General features: G+C 41.4%; 1 protein-coding gene across 7 annotated transcripts in view; it reads left to right on the top strand.

Moving 5' to 3' along the window:
* The window catches only part of ARHGAP22 (Rho GTPase activating protein 22), a 406,983-nt gene that overhangs the window by 294,874 nt on the left and 92,361 nt on the right, over nucleotides 1–19,748 (top strand). Inside the window, exon 1 of one of the 7 annotated variants that reach the window (XM_043980597.1) lies at nucleotides 42–250. The exons of 4 other annotated variants lie outside the window; for them this stretch is intronic. In XM_043980597.1, the coding sequence (XP_043836532.1) occupies nucleotides 232–250 (19 nt within the window). In that variant the 5' untranslated portion in view covers nucleotides 42–231. Of the gene's footprint in view, nucleotides 1–41; nucleotides 251–1,412; nucleotides 1,558–17,198; nucleotides 17,231–19,748 lie in introns of those variants that run through there. 2 more of the 7 variants (XM_043980598.1, XM_043980599.1) reach the window with 2 other exon arrangements.

Genomic DNA, 19,748 nt, shown 5'->3' with positions numbered 1-19,748 from the left:
TTTCTCCCCTTTCCCTTTAAGCCACACGGGAGGGACATTTCTAACACACCGTGCCACTGAACCTCGGGAGTGTTGCAGGCAGGCTCACAAAGGGTTTCTGGGTGTGTGGTGTGTTTGTTTCTCGGGCATTATCCTGAAGCATCTCGAATTCGGCTAAGCTCAAAAACCGGAGAAGGGAATTAACCCTTTCTGGATCAATAGTACTCATTTGCTAGAACAGGATGGAAATAAATGAGACAGGCTGGACAAGGTAAGAGTGTATGTCGCCTTGGGGTGGGGGGTGTTTCAAAAGGGGGAAGAGATGTCACTTTGAGCTCTGCCTAGGAGGAACCTGTAGGAATGCTTGTGTCGCTGCGGAGAAGAGGAGAGGGTCAAAGGACGATTTCCTTCTGCCGCTCCGGGTTGTCGTTTTGACTTTTTGCATTAAATAGGGCTGTGAAATTAACCTGCGCTGCAACTGGCTGATGCTTCTTGTCTCCTTAGGGTTGGTGGAAACTCGGGATGCTAAGCAGGATCTAGTTAATGTGGCATTGATGGGGACTTGGCCTTTCCACCCCCCCCCCAACCCTCCCCCTCCCCTTTAGGAATTCCTCTAGGCAATGTTTATCCTGCGTATTATTCAGATAATTCTATGGTTTTCCCTTCTGCATTGTGCTTGGAGTTATGGAACAATCCACTTCCAGGGGAGCCCAACCTTCCCCTAGTGGCGGAGTATGCGATCTCTTTCAGGGCTGTACTTTCTGTCTCTAACCCGTTATTTGAATGGAGTCCAGCCCTGTATGATTCTTTTAAGGAAACTGAATGGAACCAAAGGTGGAGAGTTTTGCAGTGGTCTGGTTTGGTTTTTGTTTGTTTGTTTTTTAAAAGAAACCAGGGGTTGCCTTTCTCCACCCCCTCTGAGAGAAAAGACTTTCCTTACAACTGGTATGGCATTTTCCATCAGGCAAGACTTCAATAGCAAACCACAAAGTCAGCCTGAAATGAGGAAGAATGTCAGGGCTACAGACATGAGCTTTCAAGCCCATACCTGTCCAGTGGATTTAAAAGGTCTGAAATTGCCTTGAAAAGGCCTGGGAGGGAGTGCCGGGGAGAAGATGGGGCTCGGGCCAGGTCTCTGACTCCTCATTGTAATTTTCAGCAGGACTAGAGCTCCGTGGGTCATGTGAAACATCTCACTGAACCTTCCCTTTTATTTTCTTCTTATTTATCACCCAGCTGTTTTCTCACCCACAGTATCCTGCCTCCCTCTAGCCTGAGTCTCCCAGAACATAAGCTGCTGCTGCTTCTGCAGAGCTCTGTCTTGGCTTTCGGGGACTGTCAGTGAGTTGGTCCAAGCCTATCCTCTAACTGACAGTCAGAGCAGTCACTGAGAAGAGGTTGTGAGGATGGAGGAGAGGGAAGGAATACTTGGACATATGTGAAGGAAGGAGCTTTCCTTCCACTTAGAGACGAGGAAAGAGTCCTTTTGTATCTTTGCGTGAAAGAGGCTGGGGGATTACCAGATATGGACGCCTTTTTAAATACAAGACAAATTTCCCCTTCACCTCAAGGAGGAAGGTATAGTATAGACCTAGTCCTTGATTTCAAATACAGTGGATTTGGGAAGGCTGCATCTTAAAGCAGCTAGATTTCTCTGAGGTGGATTGCAGGATGCATAAATACCGAATACTAACCCTGCTGGCTTGCTGCTGCCCAGACCCATATCATTGAGATGTTGGTGAAAACAATGGGGTGGACAGGTAAAGGTGTCCAGGGGTGGACCTATATGGAACAGGGAAAATGAGCCAAGTTGTAAAATGTGGGATGGTGAGAAATGGGGTTAGGCAGCCTAGGTATGGAATTAAATTAAATTGAAGTGTTTGTTTCTTTATTAAGCAGCATGGAAAGAGAAGAATGGTAAAAACAAGTGTAAGGAAACAGACTTTCCTCCCCTTGATAGGGAGAGAGGTTAAGGAGTATAGGGGCAGAATTCAGTATATATTGTGGGATGCAGTTACTGTGGCATATATTTTCGATTAACTCTTTTTCTTTGTTAAGAGGGAAGGTTTTATTCCAGGGCTGGGGGGAGGGGTGGGGTAGAAAGGGGAAGTTATATCCAGATAGATATAACTCTGACATAAAAACAAAAGGCAGTCATAGAATTATTGTCTAAACATTTTAATTAACTAACCCCCCAAAAAATGGAGGGGGAGAGATCAACTATGGGGTCCAGATGGTGCCTGGTGCATTATCAAAATAAGTCTAGGTATAAAATGATGTTTTTTATAGTATATCTGAATGAGGAATAAGAGCTAGGAAATGACAGGAAACAAGGAGTGTCTCAGGTGAAATCACTTATGCAAAATCTACATAATTGAGTAGGGCAAAATCAGCGAAGCAGAGGTGAAGAACACTGGTGACTCCAGCGTATTTGATACTTTCCAAGCAATTGCTGAGACATTTGTCACAGCCCAGGAAGCCTGAATTCTCCCTCTGGGTACTCTCAAGGAGGAGAGGGAGGTTCCCGAACTTGAAAAGTGCTGAGCAAAAGTCATGAAATAGATGAAGTATATTAATGGTGACTTTGTGAGTATCTTCATAAAAAGAACCCCCTCTCCCCTCCCCAACCATAGTATTAGCTAAATAATAGTTGTTGCTCCTTGGTAATGAGCTACTACCCAAATACTTGGATTTACAAGGGCATTACTTATAGGATAACATTGTATCAAGTCATGGGAATACTAGGAACTGTGGCGTTCAAGTACAATCCAAATTCCTGGTTAGGAGCATTTTATCCTACTGGCTTGAAATATTCCATGCTAGGGAGAAGAAGGGAGGCGCCTCAATTCAAGCTTTGCTCCAGTATCTCATGCTAGCAATTGGATGTGACCTTGGGTTACAGATGGTTATGCCAATGGCATGTAAGCTCAGTCAAGTCCTACAAATTCAATTCAATTTCATAAACATCTATTAAGCACCTACTATGTGCCAGGCAATGTACTAAGTAGTGGGAATTTTAAAAAAAAAGAGAGAGAGAGCTTGGGGGCAGCTAGGTGGTGCAGTGGATAAAGCACCGGCCCTGGATTCAGGAAGACCTGAGTTCAAATCCAGCCTCAGACACTTGACACTTACTAGCTGTGTGATCCTGGGCAAGTCACTTAACCCTCATTGCTCCACAAAAAAAATCTTACAATCTAATGGGGGAAACAACTTGCAAACAAAAATACACAAAGCAAGCTACTTACAGTAGAAATAGGAAATAAATAGAAGAGGGAAAGCACGAGAATTAAGAGGGGTTAGTCCATGAGGAACTCATTACTTCCTAAGACAGACCATTTCAGACATCTCCAATTGCTAAGAAGTTTGTCTTTATATTGAGCTGAAATTTGTGTCCCTGAAACTTCCATACATTGATACCCGTTACGTCTCATAGAAACATGATGGTGACCATGGTGGTGGTGATGATGATGGTGGTGGTGCAGGTGACTATCTTTCACATAGCACTTTATTTTTTCTTATTTATTTGTTTGTTTGTTTATTTATTTATTTTTGCAGGGCAATGAGAGTTAAGTGACTTGCCCAGGGTCACACAGCTAAGTGTCAAGTGTCTGAGGTCGAATTTGAACTCAGGTCCTCCTGAATCCAGGGCCAGTGCTTTATCTACTGCGCCACCTAGCTGCCCCCACATAGCACTTTAAAGTTTGAAAAGTGTTATTGGATCCTCACAACAACTCTGGGAGGCAGGTGCTATTATTGGCCCCATTTTATAGATGAGGATACTGAAGCTGAGAAAGGTTAAGTCACAAGGTCACTAAGTATCTGAAGCAAGATCTGAACTTGGGTCTTCCTGACTTTAAACCCAGTTCTCTATCCATTCCTTCACCTAACTGCCTGAAGAGCAACCTACCTGATCCTCCCTTCACATAATAATCTTTTCAATATTGGTGGATAGCTCTCCTGTCCACTCAAGCCTTTTCTTTGCCAGAGCAAACATCCCCAAGTCCTTGGGTTCCTCACTGCCTTGGGAGGTCATGTGTTCCCGCTTTATTTAGATCTTCAGAAAAAAGCTGGATGATGGTGCGGCAGGAACCTTGGAGGGATTCTTGTTCAGGTGTGGGGTACACTCGGCTTCTGAGGTCTCTTCCCACCCTAAGATTGAGATTCTTCTGGAGGCAGCTAGGTGGCACAGTGGATAAAGCACCAGCCCTGGATTCAGGAAGACCTGGGTTCAAATCCAGCCTCAGACACTTAACACTTACTAGCTGTGTGACCCTGAGCAAGCCGAGAGAGAGAGAAAGAGAGAGAGAGAGAGGGAGAGGGAGGGAGAGGGAGGAAGGGAGGGGGAGAGGGAGAGAGAGAGAGAGAGAGAGAGAGAGAGAGAGAGAGAGAGAGAGAGAGAGAGATTCTTCTGGGAAGTTCCTGCTCACTCACAGAAGGAGCATTTGATCATTACCTTACACCAGTCACTGTGACTAGACCCTGATGACGATTTAAAAAAAAAATATGCTACCTCAGACGTTTAAAATGCCATGTCCTGGACATGCTCCAGTCACGGCCCATGGCTAGACAGTACCAGACTACAACCTCACCCATAGCACCTTCTCTCCACATGCTGCCCCTCCCTCCAATTCCATCAGCCCATTCCTTCTTCTCTCCCTCCCCCCAAATATGGGATTGTAGAATGTTACAACTGGACGAGACCACAAAGGTCATCCACACGTAACTCCTTCATTTTCCAAGAGATGACATGGAGGGACTTGCCCAATCTCATGCAAATTACTAAGTCAAAGAGCTATATCTGGACAACTTTATGCTCTTAAAAATGATCAAAGACTTCCCCCCAAACATTTTTTGTCTATGCAGATTTTATCTATTAATATTTAGAAAGTAAAACATCATATATTCAAAACAAAAAAAAAGAAATTAAAACATCTTGGTATTATTAGGAAAGTCATTTTGACCTCTCAGACCCCAGAAAAGGGTCTTAGGGACTTTGAGAACTGCTGGGCTAGTCCATGCTGCTATAGAATCTCGAATCTCAGAGGTCATCCATCTAATCCCCTTGTTTTTACAGATGAAGAAACTGAGACTCTGAGAGGTTCCATGATTTTTCCCAAGGCCACACAGCTAGTAAGTGGCAGAACTGAGGTCTGTTTATCCCATCGAGTAGCTTACCTCTTAACATGTCTGTCTTTGGCTTTGCTCAGACGAACATCAAGCGATATTTTTATAAGTGCTCCAAGTCCCCAAAGAGGTTTACATATGTTACATCTGATCCTCACAGTCTGACTGAGCTATGTCCTGTCATTCCCATTTTACCCAGGAAGGAGCCATGGCTCAGAGAGACTAAGTGATTTACCCAGAGCTGCACAGTAAGTTCAAAGGTAGAATTTGAACCCAGTTCTCACCTGACTCCAAATCCAGGGTCTTCCTAGTGCAGCATGTATTTGCATAACATGTGTCTCTGTATGATATCTGTATGGGCATATATCCATCCATCCATCCATCCACACACACATTATACACACACACACACACACACACACACACACACACACACACACACACACACGGTGTCCCAAAAGTGTTAATGCAATATGCAATTTTTAAGGCTTTAACAGCTTTGGGTCTGTGTATATTTGTGTCTTTAGTCCATGTTTACTGGGTTTTGCTCCATCATCATTCCTAGCTGAACTCTCACACTCCTCCTTATAGCATGGAATTTGATAAAGGCTGGGTCCACTTTGGACCTTCTCCAAGGTGGTCTATTACCGGAGGCATAAGAAAAGGATATCCTCCCACAGAGCTCTGACTCGTGTCCAATTGTGGCTGTGCTGTCTGGACAACTTGGCCTGATTTTTGTAACATGGCCCCAGGACTCAGTTTATTCCCATGAAACAAGTTTTTGTGTATCTCCTTAATGGGGAAAGATGATGACGGCATGCAGAGGAATTGTGACTAGATGTTTGGACAGCTATACCAAGAGAATGCTAATATATGCACCTCAATCTGGAAAGGGTGTTCTCTGGAGCCCTGTGCCAAGGCTCTGAACTTGGCCTTCAGCTCTTCCACACTTTTATCAGAGATGTAGATGAAGGCACAGATGGCCTACTTAGCAAATTTGGGGATGGCGCAAATCTGAGAAGGAAAATGAGTATCCTATGTGACAGAATCAGGATGCAAAAAGCTTTCCACAGGTTGAAATGATGAACTGAATGGAGCAAACTGTAGTTTTAAAAAATACATTTGCACTGCTGGGCTTTGTTCTTGCATCACTGACTTTGGATACTTTATCCTTCCTTCCCCCAGACTCATCTGAGTCCAATCACCTTGTTTTTACCACTGAGGAAAGTGAGGCTTAAAGGGATTGATTTTTCCTAAGGCCACGTAGCTAATAAGTGGCAGAGCATCCTCTATAACAAAGAATAAAAAGAAAAGAAAAGAAAAGAAAAGAAAAGAAAAGAAAAGAAAAAACAGCCCAGCAAAACCAACCAGCACATCAAAAAGCTCTGATAAGTATTTTACATCTGTAGTGCCCCTCCCACTGCAAAGAAGGAAGGGAATATGTGCCTTCTCATAGATCTTCTTTGTGACCCTGCCTCACTTAAATCCAATTCACTGCAGGGGGCAGCTAGCTGGCACAGTGGATAAAGCACTGGCCCTGGATTCAGAAGGACCTGAGTTCAAATCCGGTCTTAGACACTTGACACTACCTGTGTGACCCTGGCCAAGTCACTTGACCCTCATTGCCCCACCAAAAAAAAAAATCCAATTCACTGCAAGTCATAACCTCCCCCTCCCCCCAACATCATGGTCCTCTTTGAGAATGAAGGACAAACCACAACAACAACTTTGCAACCAACCTTGTTTGTTATGAGTTTACAGCACTCAGTTTCAACTGCCTTTCTCTTTCTATTTGCATTGGCATAGTCATTGTGCATATTGTTTTCTGGTTTCTACTTACTTTACTTTGCATCATTTAATATAAGTCCTAAAATCATAGATTTAGACCCGGAAGAGACTTTTCTGTCCATTGAGTCCAACCCTTCAGATTACAGATGAGAAAACTGAGTCACAGAATAGTTAAGTCTAGCTATGGTCACAAAAAGTGGTAAATGTCTGAGGCCAGGTCTTCCTGACACCAAGTTAGGTGCCCTATCAGTTACACCACACTGCCCCTTAATCCTTCCATAGTATGAAGACATTTAACAGGAATGAACATAAAGTCCTTCATTTAAATTTAGAAAATCAATTGCACAAGAAAAGAATGGGTGATGTCAGTAGATATTTTGGGGAGGTTTAGAGATGGAAATTAGGCTCTGGTTCCACTATTCATAGTCTGGAGGGGAGATTTCCCTTCAGCACCTCTCACCAAAGCAGGATTTTTAATGGTCGTGGATAAGTCATTTAACACATGGAAAATCTGGCTTACTTGGCTGTGTAGAGTGAGTATAGTAAAGAGAAATTAAATTAATGGTGACAATTCTAATAGCCTCTAGTATCAAATATAAATTCCTCAGTTTAGCTTTTAAAGCCCTTCCCATCATTCCCTTACTTACCTTTCTACTCTTATAAATTATTTCTCTTGCCAACCTAGGTTTAAATCCCGACTCTTCATACATATGTGACCTCAGGCCAAGTACTTCCACCTCTCTTGGCCTCAGTTTCTCATCTAGAAAGTGAGAATCTTTGAGTAGGTGCCCTCTGAGATTCCCTTCCAGCTCTGAATCTCTGCTCCTAAGACCCTGAGTCACCCAGGGAGTAAATAACTGTCATCAGTATCCAGGGAATTATCTGTTAGAAGCAGGGCTGTGACTTGGCCACCATTGAACTTGGAAGCTTAGTCCCCAGTTAAGTACGATTTATTCCAGTAAGCAGCATCCATCAGCACCACTCAAGAGCAGGAAGCAGAGAGAGAGAGACTTGCTTTTTTCAAAGCAGAGACTGCCTAACACTCCCGGCAAAGAACTGATATAATTTTCTTGACAATACACCTCTGAAACTCTCTAGAGACAGGGATTTGCCAAGCAATAAAAGTGCATTATTAATTTTCCCGAGCTGCGTTTATTATCTAACACTTGTGATGGGAGGAATCTTCCACTAACCATATCACATTATCCTTTCTGAGAGATGGGAACTTTTATTGTTGTTTTTAACTAAAGCAGAAACATAGAGAATCGGATAATAAGAAGGGACTTTAAAGGTCACCAGCCCAACCTCCTACCTGTATGACATTGCTAATGAGCCCTCATCCAAGCTCTGTTCCTATACTCCTAGTGATGAGGAGCTCATTATCCCAATAGATAATCCACCCCAATTTTTAGCTGATCTAATTGTTAGTTTTCCCCATGTACTAAACTGAAATTTACCTCTTTATCACTTGCATCCATTGGGCCTAGCTCAACTTGAATTGAAGGTCTAAGTCTGGGTCAAAGGCCACTAGGTGGCGGCATTGTGCATAAACTGCTGGGCCTGGAGTCAAGGAAGACTCACCTTAGCAAGTTCAAATCCAGCACCAGACCCTGACTCTAAGCAAGTCACTTAACCCTTTTTGCCTCAGTTTCCTCAGCTGTAAAATGAGCTGGAGAAGGAAATGGCAAACCACTCCAGTATCTTTGCCAAGAAACTCCCAAACGGGGTCACAAAGAGTAGGGCATGACTGAAACAACTGAACAATTCTAATTTCTCTTCCATGAGAATAACCTTTCAGGCAGACGGCCAGGTGGTACAGTGGATAGAGCCGATCTGAGACATGGTGGAGGCTAGAGGGGGTTAGCAAGCTCAGAAAAAGGCCCCGAGTTGGGGAGCTATGTGTGAGGAACAGCAAAAGACCAGAGTCAGGATTCAAAGTCAAGTCCCCTGATCCGAAATCCAGCACTCTATCCCCTAAACCATTCTGCCTCCCCTTCCCAGGGCTGTAACTGATGAATTCTAACATCTCTTCTAGAGAAAGACCCCATGAAACCTCTAAAGAAGAAGCGGCCACCAAATAGACAAGGATGTGTAATGTTTGTGAAACCATGTGGTACAGTGAGGGACGTGGAGAGAGGACTCTAAGATTAAGAGCTGGAAAGGGTCCTGAGAATCATCTAGTATAACGCTTCATTGTACAAATGAGGAAAGTAAAGCCAAAGTCAAACTGCAAATAATTAGTAGAGTTGGGATTGTACAGTAAAAAGAGCACTGAGGGGGCAGCTAGATGGCGCAGTGGATAAAGCACTGGCCCTGGATTCAGGAGTACCTGAGTTCAAATCAGACACTTGACATTTGCTAGCTGTGTGACCCTGGGCAAGTCACTTAACCCTCACTGCCCTGCAAAAAGAAAAGAAAAGAAAAAGATAAGAAATATATCAAATGCAAAGGCAGGCAAGTCACTGAGAGCTTTATCTGCATCCATATTGAAAAGAAGATGGGGACAACAGTCATTGCCGCAGCTGCCTCACCCAGTTAATATGAGGAAAGTGCATTATAAACTTTAAAGAGCTGTATAGGTATGAGTTATTATTCATGGTATTAACTTTTTTTGTTGTTTTTGTTTTTGTTTTTTGCAGGGCATTGAGGGTTAAGTGACTTGCCCAGGGTCACACAGCTAATAAGTGTCAAGTGTCTGAGACCGGATTTGAACTCAGGTACTCCTGAATCCAGGGTCGGTGCTCTATCCACTGCACCACCTACCTGCCCACCATGGTATTAACTTTTACCAAACTAGCTTTGTGGAATAATCAGTAACTAAATAAACATAAACCAATAAACAGATAGATAAATATGGATAAATAAACAGAAATGATAACAACAATAATAATAGCTAGTATTTATATAGTGCTTTAAGGTTTGCCTGTGTTATTTCCCTCAATATCAATTCAGATTGAAATAACTGACATTGACTTGTTCAGGTGTCTAGGAAAACGTTCCGGCTCAAATTTTAATAATTAATTAAAATTAAAGAGCTTACCTATTTGAGAGGACTGACCCAAGCCCTTGCCTCCCAGCCTCTAAGGTCAGGACCTGTGTCTTTTATTTCTTGCCTCCCTCCCCACACGGCATACTGTAGTACTCTGCTCACAGTGTGTATTCAGCACATGCTGTTAACTGACTGACTCATCCTTTGTAAGAAGGAAAGATTGGCAGTCTCAAGAGCCACTCCATTCCTGCAGGATGGTCAGCCAAGCTGGCCAAAGGCCAGAAAGTCTGGGGAAAGTCTGATCCATATCCACATTTTACTTTGCTAAACTGAAAGAAATCTCTGTCCTTTGCCTATGGAGAAAGATCTTCGGGATCTCCTAGGGTTTTTCCCCTTTATTCCTACCCTTGTTATCATCAACCCAAAGAACAAACTGGGGAGGTTTCCATTCTCCAAGTGCTGGAGCACCCTGGGCTATTCCTTTAGTTCCTTCTGTACTTGTTGGAGGAGAAGATAAGAATTTGGCCAAACATCCCCTAGAATGTTCAGGGGCCCACCAGAGGATGGAAACTCCTATGATCATCATGACAAAGCAATTTCTGGGGGATAGTGATGCCTAGGGACCCCTTTTGTACTTTTGCTCAGAGGGCTCGAATTGAAACACACAGCATCAGCCCATAAGATTGATGAGATGCAATGATTAAGAACTGCCTAAACAAATTGTGGTAGATGAATAATGATCTGTAATGAATGGTAAACATGATGAAGACAGAAAAGAATAAGAAAATAAAAATGGATTTAAAATGAAGTAAACAGAACTTGTGAAAGAATATGAACAATGACTACAACAAAATAAATGGAAAGAACAATAGCAAAGCAATCAAATGTGAAAATATAATGCCCATGCTTGGCCCCAAAGAGGAGAGTAATAATAATAATAATAATAATAATAAGTATTTATATAGAACTTTGTTGTGTATATATGCCTGTGTGTACATACATATGTTTACATACACACATATATGTATATATACATATACATACAGACATATAATTTCATTTGAGAATAAATGACACTATCCCCACCTTCCATTTCTTTGCAGAAATTGGGGACCATGGGTATTAAACACTACATATAACATCAAATTTTTTTTGACACGTCATTTGGTTTTGCTGAACTCCTCTTCCCTTCTTTTATTTAAAAAAATCCTTGGGGGCAGCTAGGTGGCACAGTGGATAAAGCACCGGCCCTGGATTCAGGAAGACCTGACTTCAAATTTGGCTTCAGACACTTGACACTTACTAGCTGTGTGACCCTGGGCAAGTCACTTAGGCCTCATTGCCCTGCAAAACAAAACAAAACAAAAAATATTTTATTATAAGAGAGAAGTCCCTGGGAGGATATAGGGGAGGCTACAATGGGAAATATAAGTAATATTTTTTAAAAGATATCAGTTGAAGGGGCAGCTAGGTGGCGCAGTGGATAGAGCACCGGCCCTGGAGTCAGGAGTACCTGAGTTCAAATCCGGCCTCAGACACTTAACACTTACTAGCTGTGTGACCCTGGGCAAGTCACTTAACCCCAATTGCCTCACTTAAAAAAAAAAAAGATATCAGTTGAAAATTTATTTTTTAAAAATTATGAGATGACATAGCATTCATAGGTCATCCAATGAATTAATAGTGCACAGTAGATAAAGTGCTAGGCTTGGAATTAGGGAGCTTCATCTTCCTGAGTTCAAATCTAGCCTCAAACACTTACTAGCCATGTGATTCTAGTCATTTAACCCTGTTTGCCTTGGTTCCTCATCTGTAAAAATAAGCTGGAAAAGAAAACAGCAAATGACTCTAGTATTTTTGCCGGGAAAACCCCAAAAAAGGGTTACAAAGAGTAGGATATGACTGAAACAACTCAACAACAATTAAGCATGTCACTCATATTTGAATGACCAGGGACCTGCAATTAAACCACATTGTGGCTCACCAAAGCCACTGTAATAGAACTGGAACCAGGGTACTTTTCAGCCTGAACCAAGGTAACTTTTATTCAAAGGCTAGGGCACTAATTTAGGTGAAGTAACTTCCCTTCTAGCCCCTACTGCATTTGAAACTAACTGATCCACTGGTTGACTAAATCTCCAGAGAGACTCTCAGAACTCTTGTGGCTGGATGACCTTTTCCTTCTCTAGAAGTGCTCCCAGGCAACATTAAGACATGGGATAAGTAGGGTATTCTCCCAAGGTCACTAAACCATGAATGATGATTTCCAGGTAGAAACTAAGAAGCTGAACTCCCTAGTGGGTGAGACAGAAGACCACTGAAAATCTTGATACCATAAAGTTATCATTTGAATGTCATCTCGATCTGCCCATTATGAGATAATTACTAATCTAGGTCATGTGAAAAGGTTCACATGTAATAGAAAGGAAAGATCCATCCATTAAAGAGCCAAGGGCTTGGGATCAGTCCTTCTCATTAGGAAGAGAGCCATTTACTTTTCTAATAGTGACCTCTTGTGGGTAAAGGAGCCACCACCACTGTGGGTCCTAAGAGAGTCAGACTAACCTTCTGTATCTGGGATAGATCCAGGCTCCTGAAGTCAAAACACTGATTTTAGGGGACAAGATTTGACTCCACCAGTGGTGGAGTTAATAATACTTTGTTGTTTCTTACTTTTCGCCCCATTTGGCTTTTTCATGGCAAAGATACTGAAGTGGTTTTGTCATTTCCTTCTCCAGCTCATTTTACAGATGAGGAAACTGAGGCAAACAGGGTAAAGTGACTTAACTAGGGTCATGCAGCTAGTGTCTGAGGCCAGATTTTAAGTCCAGGAGATGTCTTCCCTGATTCCAGGCCCTGAACTCTATCTACTAGGCCATCCACCTGCCCCTTCCTGACTTCCAGTTTAGCACTGTTCCATCTACTGCCTCTGTTACAACTAGCCTGATGAGCCTTCTCACTGGGATTGGAATGTTCATTTTGCTTTATTTTTATTGATATCTTTTGTTTTTGGCTCACCTACAGATTGTTTTCTCTCTTCCACTCAGTGAGCCACCCATTATGACAAAAAAGAAAAAAGTAGAGCCAAATCAGTCACTACACCAGTCAGGTCTGACTGCATTCAGTCTTTTACATCCATAGTCCCCTACCTCTGTTAAGAAGGAAGGGAGGGGGCAGCTAGGTAGTGCAGTGGATAAAGTACCAGCCCTGGATTCGGGAGGACCTGAGTTCAAATCCAGCCTCAGACACTTGACACTTAACTAGCTGTGTGACCTTGGGCAAGTCACTTAACCCCCACTGCTCTGTAAAAAAAAAAGAAGAAGAAGAAGGAAGGGAGGTGGGTTCTCATATCTCTTTTTCCCATTTAAACTTAGTCTTCATAATTAGGCATGGTTCAGTTTAAACTTTGAAAAAATTGTTCTCATTCTTTTCACTTCCTCATTGGAATGTTAAAACAAGTTGAAGTACTATAGAACACATGTGGATAGTAAAATCCAGACTCCAGCCTGAAAACTGAAGGAGTCACTCAAGGGGAAGGGGTTGTGAGGGGAGGGGGGGGGGTTTCCAAAGGAGCTAGAAAAGAATAAATAAGGAATTCTTACTGTCCTCCCCTTCAGTTGGCTGAGACTGTTAGCAACAGGAAGGATTGTACAAGAAGCCCTCTCTACATGGCTAGCCAGTGGGAATATTTAATCCTTCCCTTCTGTGCTTCAAGTTACTGTATGTATAACACAACTTATGTCCCAAGGGGCACAACACTGTGTGTTATGGGGGTTTTATTTGCGAGTGGGAAGGAAGTCCCTTCAATTAAAGGCAGAATAAAAACAAAAAGAAGGGGCACAAGATTGACTGAAGCAATTTCGAAATGAGGTGGCTTCCTGCCCTTAGGAACAAAGAGAACTTGGTTCCTCCAAAGAAAGCAGAGGCTGTCCCCTGCTGTGCCCTGGGGGCACCTGCTGAAGGCTGCCTAGACAGGATGTGTTTTAAAAAAAACCCACACACAAAAAAACTAGACAGCAGTGGAAGGAAGGATAAACTAGAGATTTGACGTTTCTTTGGCGTATGCTGCTATCCTTAGATTGGAGAACAGCAATAACATTTTAAAGCATGTTACCCTAATTATACTTAGGTTATTATCCATCCAAGATGACAGAATGACAATTAATAATAGCTGCTTTTACAAGCTTTCCTCACAAAATCCTTGTGAATAAGGAAGTTTCGGTATTTATTCTCATCTTTGCTTTAAAGCTGATGAAACAGAGGCCTTGGAGAAATTAAGTAGCATGCCCAACCTCACCCACAGCTGGGGAGTGTGGGAGTTGGGATTTCCACCTGGGTCATCCTGACTCTAAGTGAAGTGCTCTCTGCACACGAAAAGGCCAAGGAGTGTGACAAGAGGTCAGGAAGCCACTAGAAAGTAGAGTGGATGACAAAGTAGTATGAAATGAGGCTGGGAAGAGAAATTGGAGTAAGGTTATGAAAGGCCCTTGATGTCTCTGGATTTTATTCTAGGGGCAAGTAGTGAGCGTGTTGTTCATTCACTCATTCAAACATCATTTTATGGAAGTTGTTGTTTGTCCTTCGTTCTCGAAGAGGACCATGACATCAGGAGGTGATGTCGTGACTTGCAGTAAATTGAAGTAAGGGAGGGCTGTGCAAAGTCACCAGCCTCACTCTCTCCTCCAGAGTCATCTGGGTCCAGTGGCAAGATATACATACATACATACATACATACATACACACACACACACACACACACACACACACACACACACACATCAGGACACTGGTACCTCCAATATTTAAAGCACTGTACCTGATGCTAGGAGATCTACAAAAAACAAAAAACAAAAATGAACAAAAAACAAAACAAAACAAAAAAACCTTTGTGGATTTTGTAATCTAGCTGGAGGGATTCAATACAGACACAAATATACAATACAAGGAGGTTCAATAATGAATCTCTTAAATTGTTTTATTTGAATTCTACACATCAGATTTCCATTAGGTTGGAACCAATTTCCATATTTTACATAAATTACAACTTCAAATAGTGCAAATGTGAATACATGCCAGCACTTAAGGGGATTCATTATTTGCATTATTTGGAGACTTAGCTGTACTGTGGTATACAATAAATATGAGGGGGAGGGGGTGGGGTAGTGTATCCTTGTTTTCAGGAAGACCCAGTTTCAGGTCCGGCCTTGGAAACATTTTTAGCTGTGTGACTATGGGCAGATTGCTTAAGCTCTCAGTGTGTTATACCCAAAGCTATAGATTACAAAGGATTTGCTCATCTGCATGGGTAGAGGGACTTTTCCTATTGCAAGGTCACTAAACCAATGAAATTACAGTTCCAGACATCTCCACCCCTCACACCTCCGAATATTGTATGGTATAAGGAGATACAAAGTATTGTGTTATCAGAGGAGGGGAAGACTATTTTCAATTGCTTCAGGGAAAGGGGCTGTTTTGAAGCAGCAGCAATGAAAATCTAAAGGAGGGTTAGATGCAGGAGATACTGCAGAAATAGGATTTACAGGGCTTGGCAAATCATTGGATATGGAAGGCAAGGAAGAGGCAAAGCCCAGAGTGATTAGGTAAATGGTGGTGGCCTTAACCCAAAGAGGAAATTATTAATTAAGAAGAATTTATTGAAAAAGAAAGATATTTCAGGAATAGTTTTGTTAGTTAGGTGGTACAGTGTAATAGAGCACTGGACCTGGGAGACAGAAAGACCTGAGTTCAAATCCAGCCTCAAACATTCATTAGCTGTGAATGGGAGTCATTTAACATTAGTCTACCTCACTTTTCTCCTCTGTAAAATGGGATGATAATAACAGCATTTATCTCCTGGGGTAATTATGAGGATTAGAGACAACATATGAAGCATTTTGCAAACTTTGAAGCGCTGTTGAAATTTATCTGTCCCACAGGTGTTGGGTAGTGTGTAAAAAGTTTACTTTCCATATTGGAAAGTAAACTCCAATTCCAGTCCTATTGCTACTAGGAATTAGAAGATCCCTTCAGTTCTCTGTGCTTGAGTTTCTTCATCTGTAAAATGAAAATTCAAGGGTCCCAAAGGTCCCCAGAGATTGGACATGGTGCCTTGTTGATAGACTCAGCTGTCAAAAATTAATTTTAAGAGATATGGAAAAAGAAAAAGCTATTCTCACATGAGAGGGAAGTTTAAGAATCAGAGGGAAGGAATGGGAAAAAGATGACCAGGGTCTGATCTCACAAGATTTTAGACTGGGAATTCTTCCCTCCCTCTTTTGGTGCATCTGTAATGGACATCTCAAGCTGGAGTGGCATAAAAATGATAACAACAACAATAAATAATCAAAATCAAGAGACCAACTTAAGGGCCTTATTTGTATTATCTCCTTTTATCCACACAACAACCCTGGGAGTTAAGTGCTATTCTTATCCTCATTTGACAGATGAGGAAACTGAGGCAGAGGCTAAGTGACTTGCAGGGGGTCACACAGATCTTCCCTACTCCAAGGCCATCATTCTAATTATGTACCAGTGAATAAATAGAAATGGGGGTCACTACCAGGCCTAGAGTCAGGAAGACTCATCTTTCTGAGTTCAAATCTGGCCTTAGACACTTAGTAAGCTGTGTGACCCTGGGCAAGTCACTTCACCCTCTTTGCCACAGTTTCCTCATATGTAAAAGTGAGCAAGAGAAGAAAATGGTGAGCCACTCTAGTAAAGAAACCACAAATTGGGTCACAGAGAGTTGGAACCCAACAAAAAAACAACTCAATAATAAAATCTGTATGTAAGGATTCGGTGGGCCACATGTTAACTTAGTGTTAAAATACAACATTACCTTGTTTTATTGTAAATTTATTTTCTTTGGTAAATGGGTCCTAATTCCATTTTAATCTGGTTCCTGCACTTGGAGTATTGTGGAGCAAGTAGCCCACAAGTCTCCTGCTTGACCCCTCTGCACCATACCAGCCAGCTGCCTTGGCAGAGAAAAATTGTCTAGCTACGTTTAGCATACTTTCTATTGGAATAACAATAACAATAATTCACATTTTTATAGCCCTTTAAAGTTTGCAGATTGCTTTTACATAGATTATTTTATTTAATCCTCACAACATTAACACCTGTTTTTAGTGCTATTATCATCCCCATTTTAGGGTCAAGGAAATTGAAGATCAGAAAAGTCAGGGAACTTGCCAAGGGTTACACAGCTAATGAGTATCTGAGGCAGGAGTGAACCCTGTCTTCCTGGATGCAAGTTCATTGTTTTATCCCCTACACAAAGATGCTTGTCGTGAAGGCAACCAGGTCATCCCTATATGGATCGTTTGGATTAGACATCCAGGTTTTTAGGTAGGTGAGTTAAACACATCCATTATGGTGTAGCAAAACATTTTCAATAGTTTACATGATCTGTGACATCATCCATGTGGACTTCCTCCTCCAACATAGATTGTAATTTCTTTTTTTTTCTTTTCTTTTTTAATTTTTAACTTATTATTATTTTGGGGGGGGGCTGGGCAATGAGGGTTAAGTGACTTGCACAGGGTCACACAGCTAGTAAGTATCAAGTGTCTGAGGCCAAATTTGAACTCAGATCCTCCTGAATCCAGGGCTAGTGCTTTATCTACTGTGCCACCTAGCTGCCCCAGATTGTAATTTCTCCTCAACTTAGTAGATGGCCTTCATCAGTCACTATGGTCAACCCCCTCACCAAGTCCCCTCCAAAAAAAGTCATCCATCCCTGGACAGCCAATGTTTTTGATTAATCTTCAAATAATTTTACAATTCTATATCTATATCTGTACATAAATGTGTATGTACATATTTGTATGTGTGTATATGTATATAAAGATATAGATATATCTTTATAGATATAGACCTTGATAGATATAGACCTCTCTCTCTCTATACACACACACACACACATATATATATATATACACACATACATATGTAAAGGTATATATATTAATATGTTGCTATTGTTCAGTTGTCTCAGTCATAAGTAACTCTCCCTGACCCCATTTGGGATTTCTTTGGCTGGTTTGCCACTGGAATAGTTTGATATTTCCTTCTCCAACTCATATTACAGATAAGGTAACTGAGGTAAACAGGGTTAAGTGACTTGTCCAGGATCACACAGCTAGTAAGTATCTGAGGCCAGATTTGAATCCAGGAAGATGACTCTTCCTGACTCCAGGCTTAGCACTCTATCCACTGCACCACCGGGCTGCCCCAATATACTTGTGTGTGTATGTGTATGTGTGTATATATACACATACATGCTCAAAGAACCACATAATTACAACTTGTAGGGCCCATAGAGGTCATCTAATCCAAAACATTCATTTTATAGATGAGGAAACCTATGAAGCTCTATCAGTGGGCCTATAGTCAGGAGGACCTGAGTTCAAATCCAGCCTTGGATACTTATCTGTGTGTCCCTGGGCAAATCATTTAACATCTGTATGCCTCTATTTCCTCAACTATAAATGGAGATAATGATAACACCTAGTTTGAAAGGTTGTTGTGAAGATTAAAGAGATAATTTGTAAGAAAGCACTTTGTACAGCACTTGGTATATATTAAGTAGCACATATAAATGCTTGGTTCCTTCCCTTCCCTTGTATTTAAACCCAAGTCTCTCTTGGTTCCAAGTTCAGAGCTCTTTCACTTGCCTAAAAAAGCTTATAGTTTTGCCTGTGTAGATGACAGTATAGTTTGGTGTACCTTGAATTTGGTCTAGAAAACCTCTCTAAAGACTTTCTAGTTTTCTTACTATGATTTTCTGGTCATCTTTCTTGATGAAAAACTAACTAGAAAAGCATTATCAAAATAGAATTATTTATGTAATCAAAGAGTTGAAGTTTGGGTGGAAAGGTTCTCTACTATCAGAGCCATAACCACTCATTTTGGTGCCTGGGGCAAGCAGCATGGACCCTCAAATTAGCTTTTTAATTCATGATATGAAAATACTACAAGTAATTAAGATAAATTCAGTTGAGTGGAAGAGTTACTATAGTAGCTCACACATGAGTGTTATTAACAATGGTCACCATCTGGCAGCTTCTAATTTTAACTAATTATTCTCGCTAATTAGGTGCTAAGCACAGTTTCTGTGCTGCTGAAGGAGTGTTTATGCTGTCCATGGGCAAATATAACCATTTTTGAAAAATACACAATTAACAAGACCTTTAAATTTCAGGACCTTTGGGAGAAATTCTGTATGCCCTGCACTAGTTACAACTCAGTCTTATATCCTTTATCTTTTACCACTTTCAGCTTGATTATTAACATGTGATTCTACTTGGGATTTAAAAGCAAAGCTTTGGTCTAGGTCATTTCTGTAGCTCTGAATTTCATTTTGGTACCTAATCAAGTTAGAGATTGGACCAGGTTCTTCAAGCATCCTAGTTTCAATGAAGAGATAATGTTTGTAGCATCTTCTGAAGAGGAAAAATAATCTAGTTGAGAATTACCTAAAGGAGATACTATTTATAAATAGAAACTCAATTTAGTATGAAACCCATGATATGAAACAAGAAGTTCTCACCACAAATCAAAATGAGTTATCCAGGCCAAATACACGTGGATAGTTTTTAAAACTTCCAAAGCTCCCAAGAGAAGTCTTCATTATAATGTAATTTTCCTGGCTATGAATAATCCTTCCCTCATCATTTTTTATAATTCCTCTCAAGGCAGCACTATTTCCTAGCATCTCATATGTCTACAGAGGTAACACTAGTATTGTTTCTAGAATAATCCCCTATCAACAGAGCCATAACTAGGGCAAGGGAATGGGGCTTCACCTCAGGGTATCAAAGCTTAAAGGTCACTTCCCTGTACATCAGTAATACAGAAACAACTG

The sequence above is a fragment of the Dromiciops gliroides genome, chromosome 2 (assembly GCF_019393635.1).
Source record: "Dromiciops gliroides isolate mDroGli1 chromosome 2, mDroGli1.pri, whole genome shotgun sequence".
Taxonomy (NCBI): Eukaryota; Metazoa; Chordata; class Mammalia; order Microbiotheria; family Microbiotheriidae; genus Dromiciops; species Dromiciops gliroides.
Note: the sequence above shows the minus strand (reverse complement) of the source record. Positions and strands in the feature narration are given on the sequence as shown.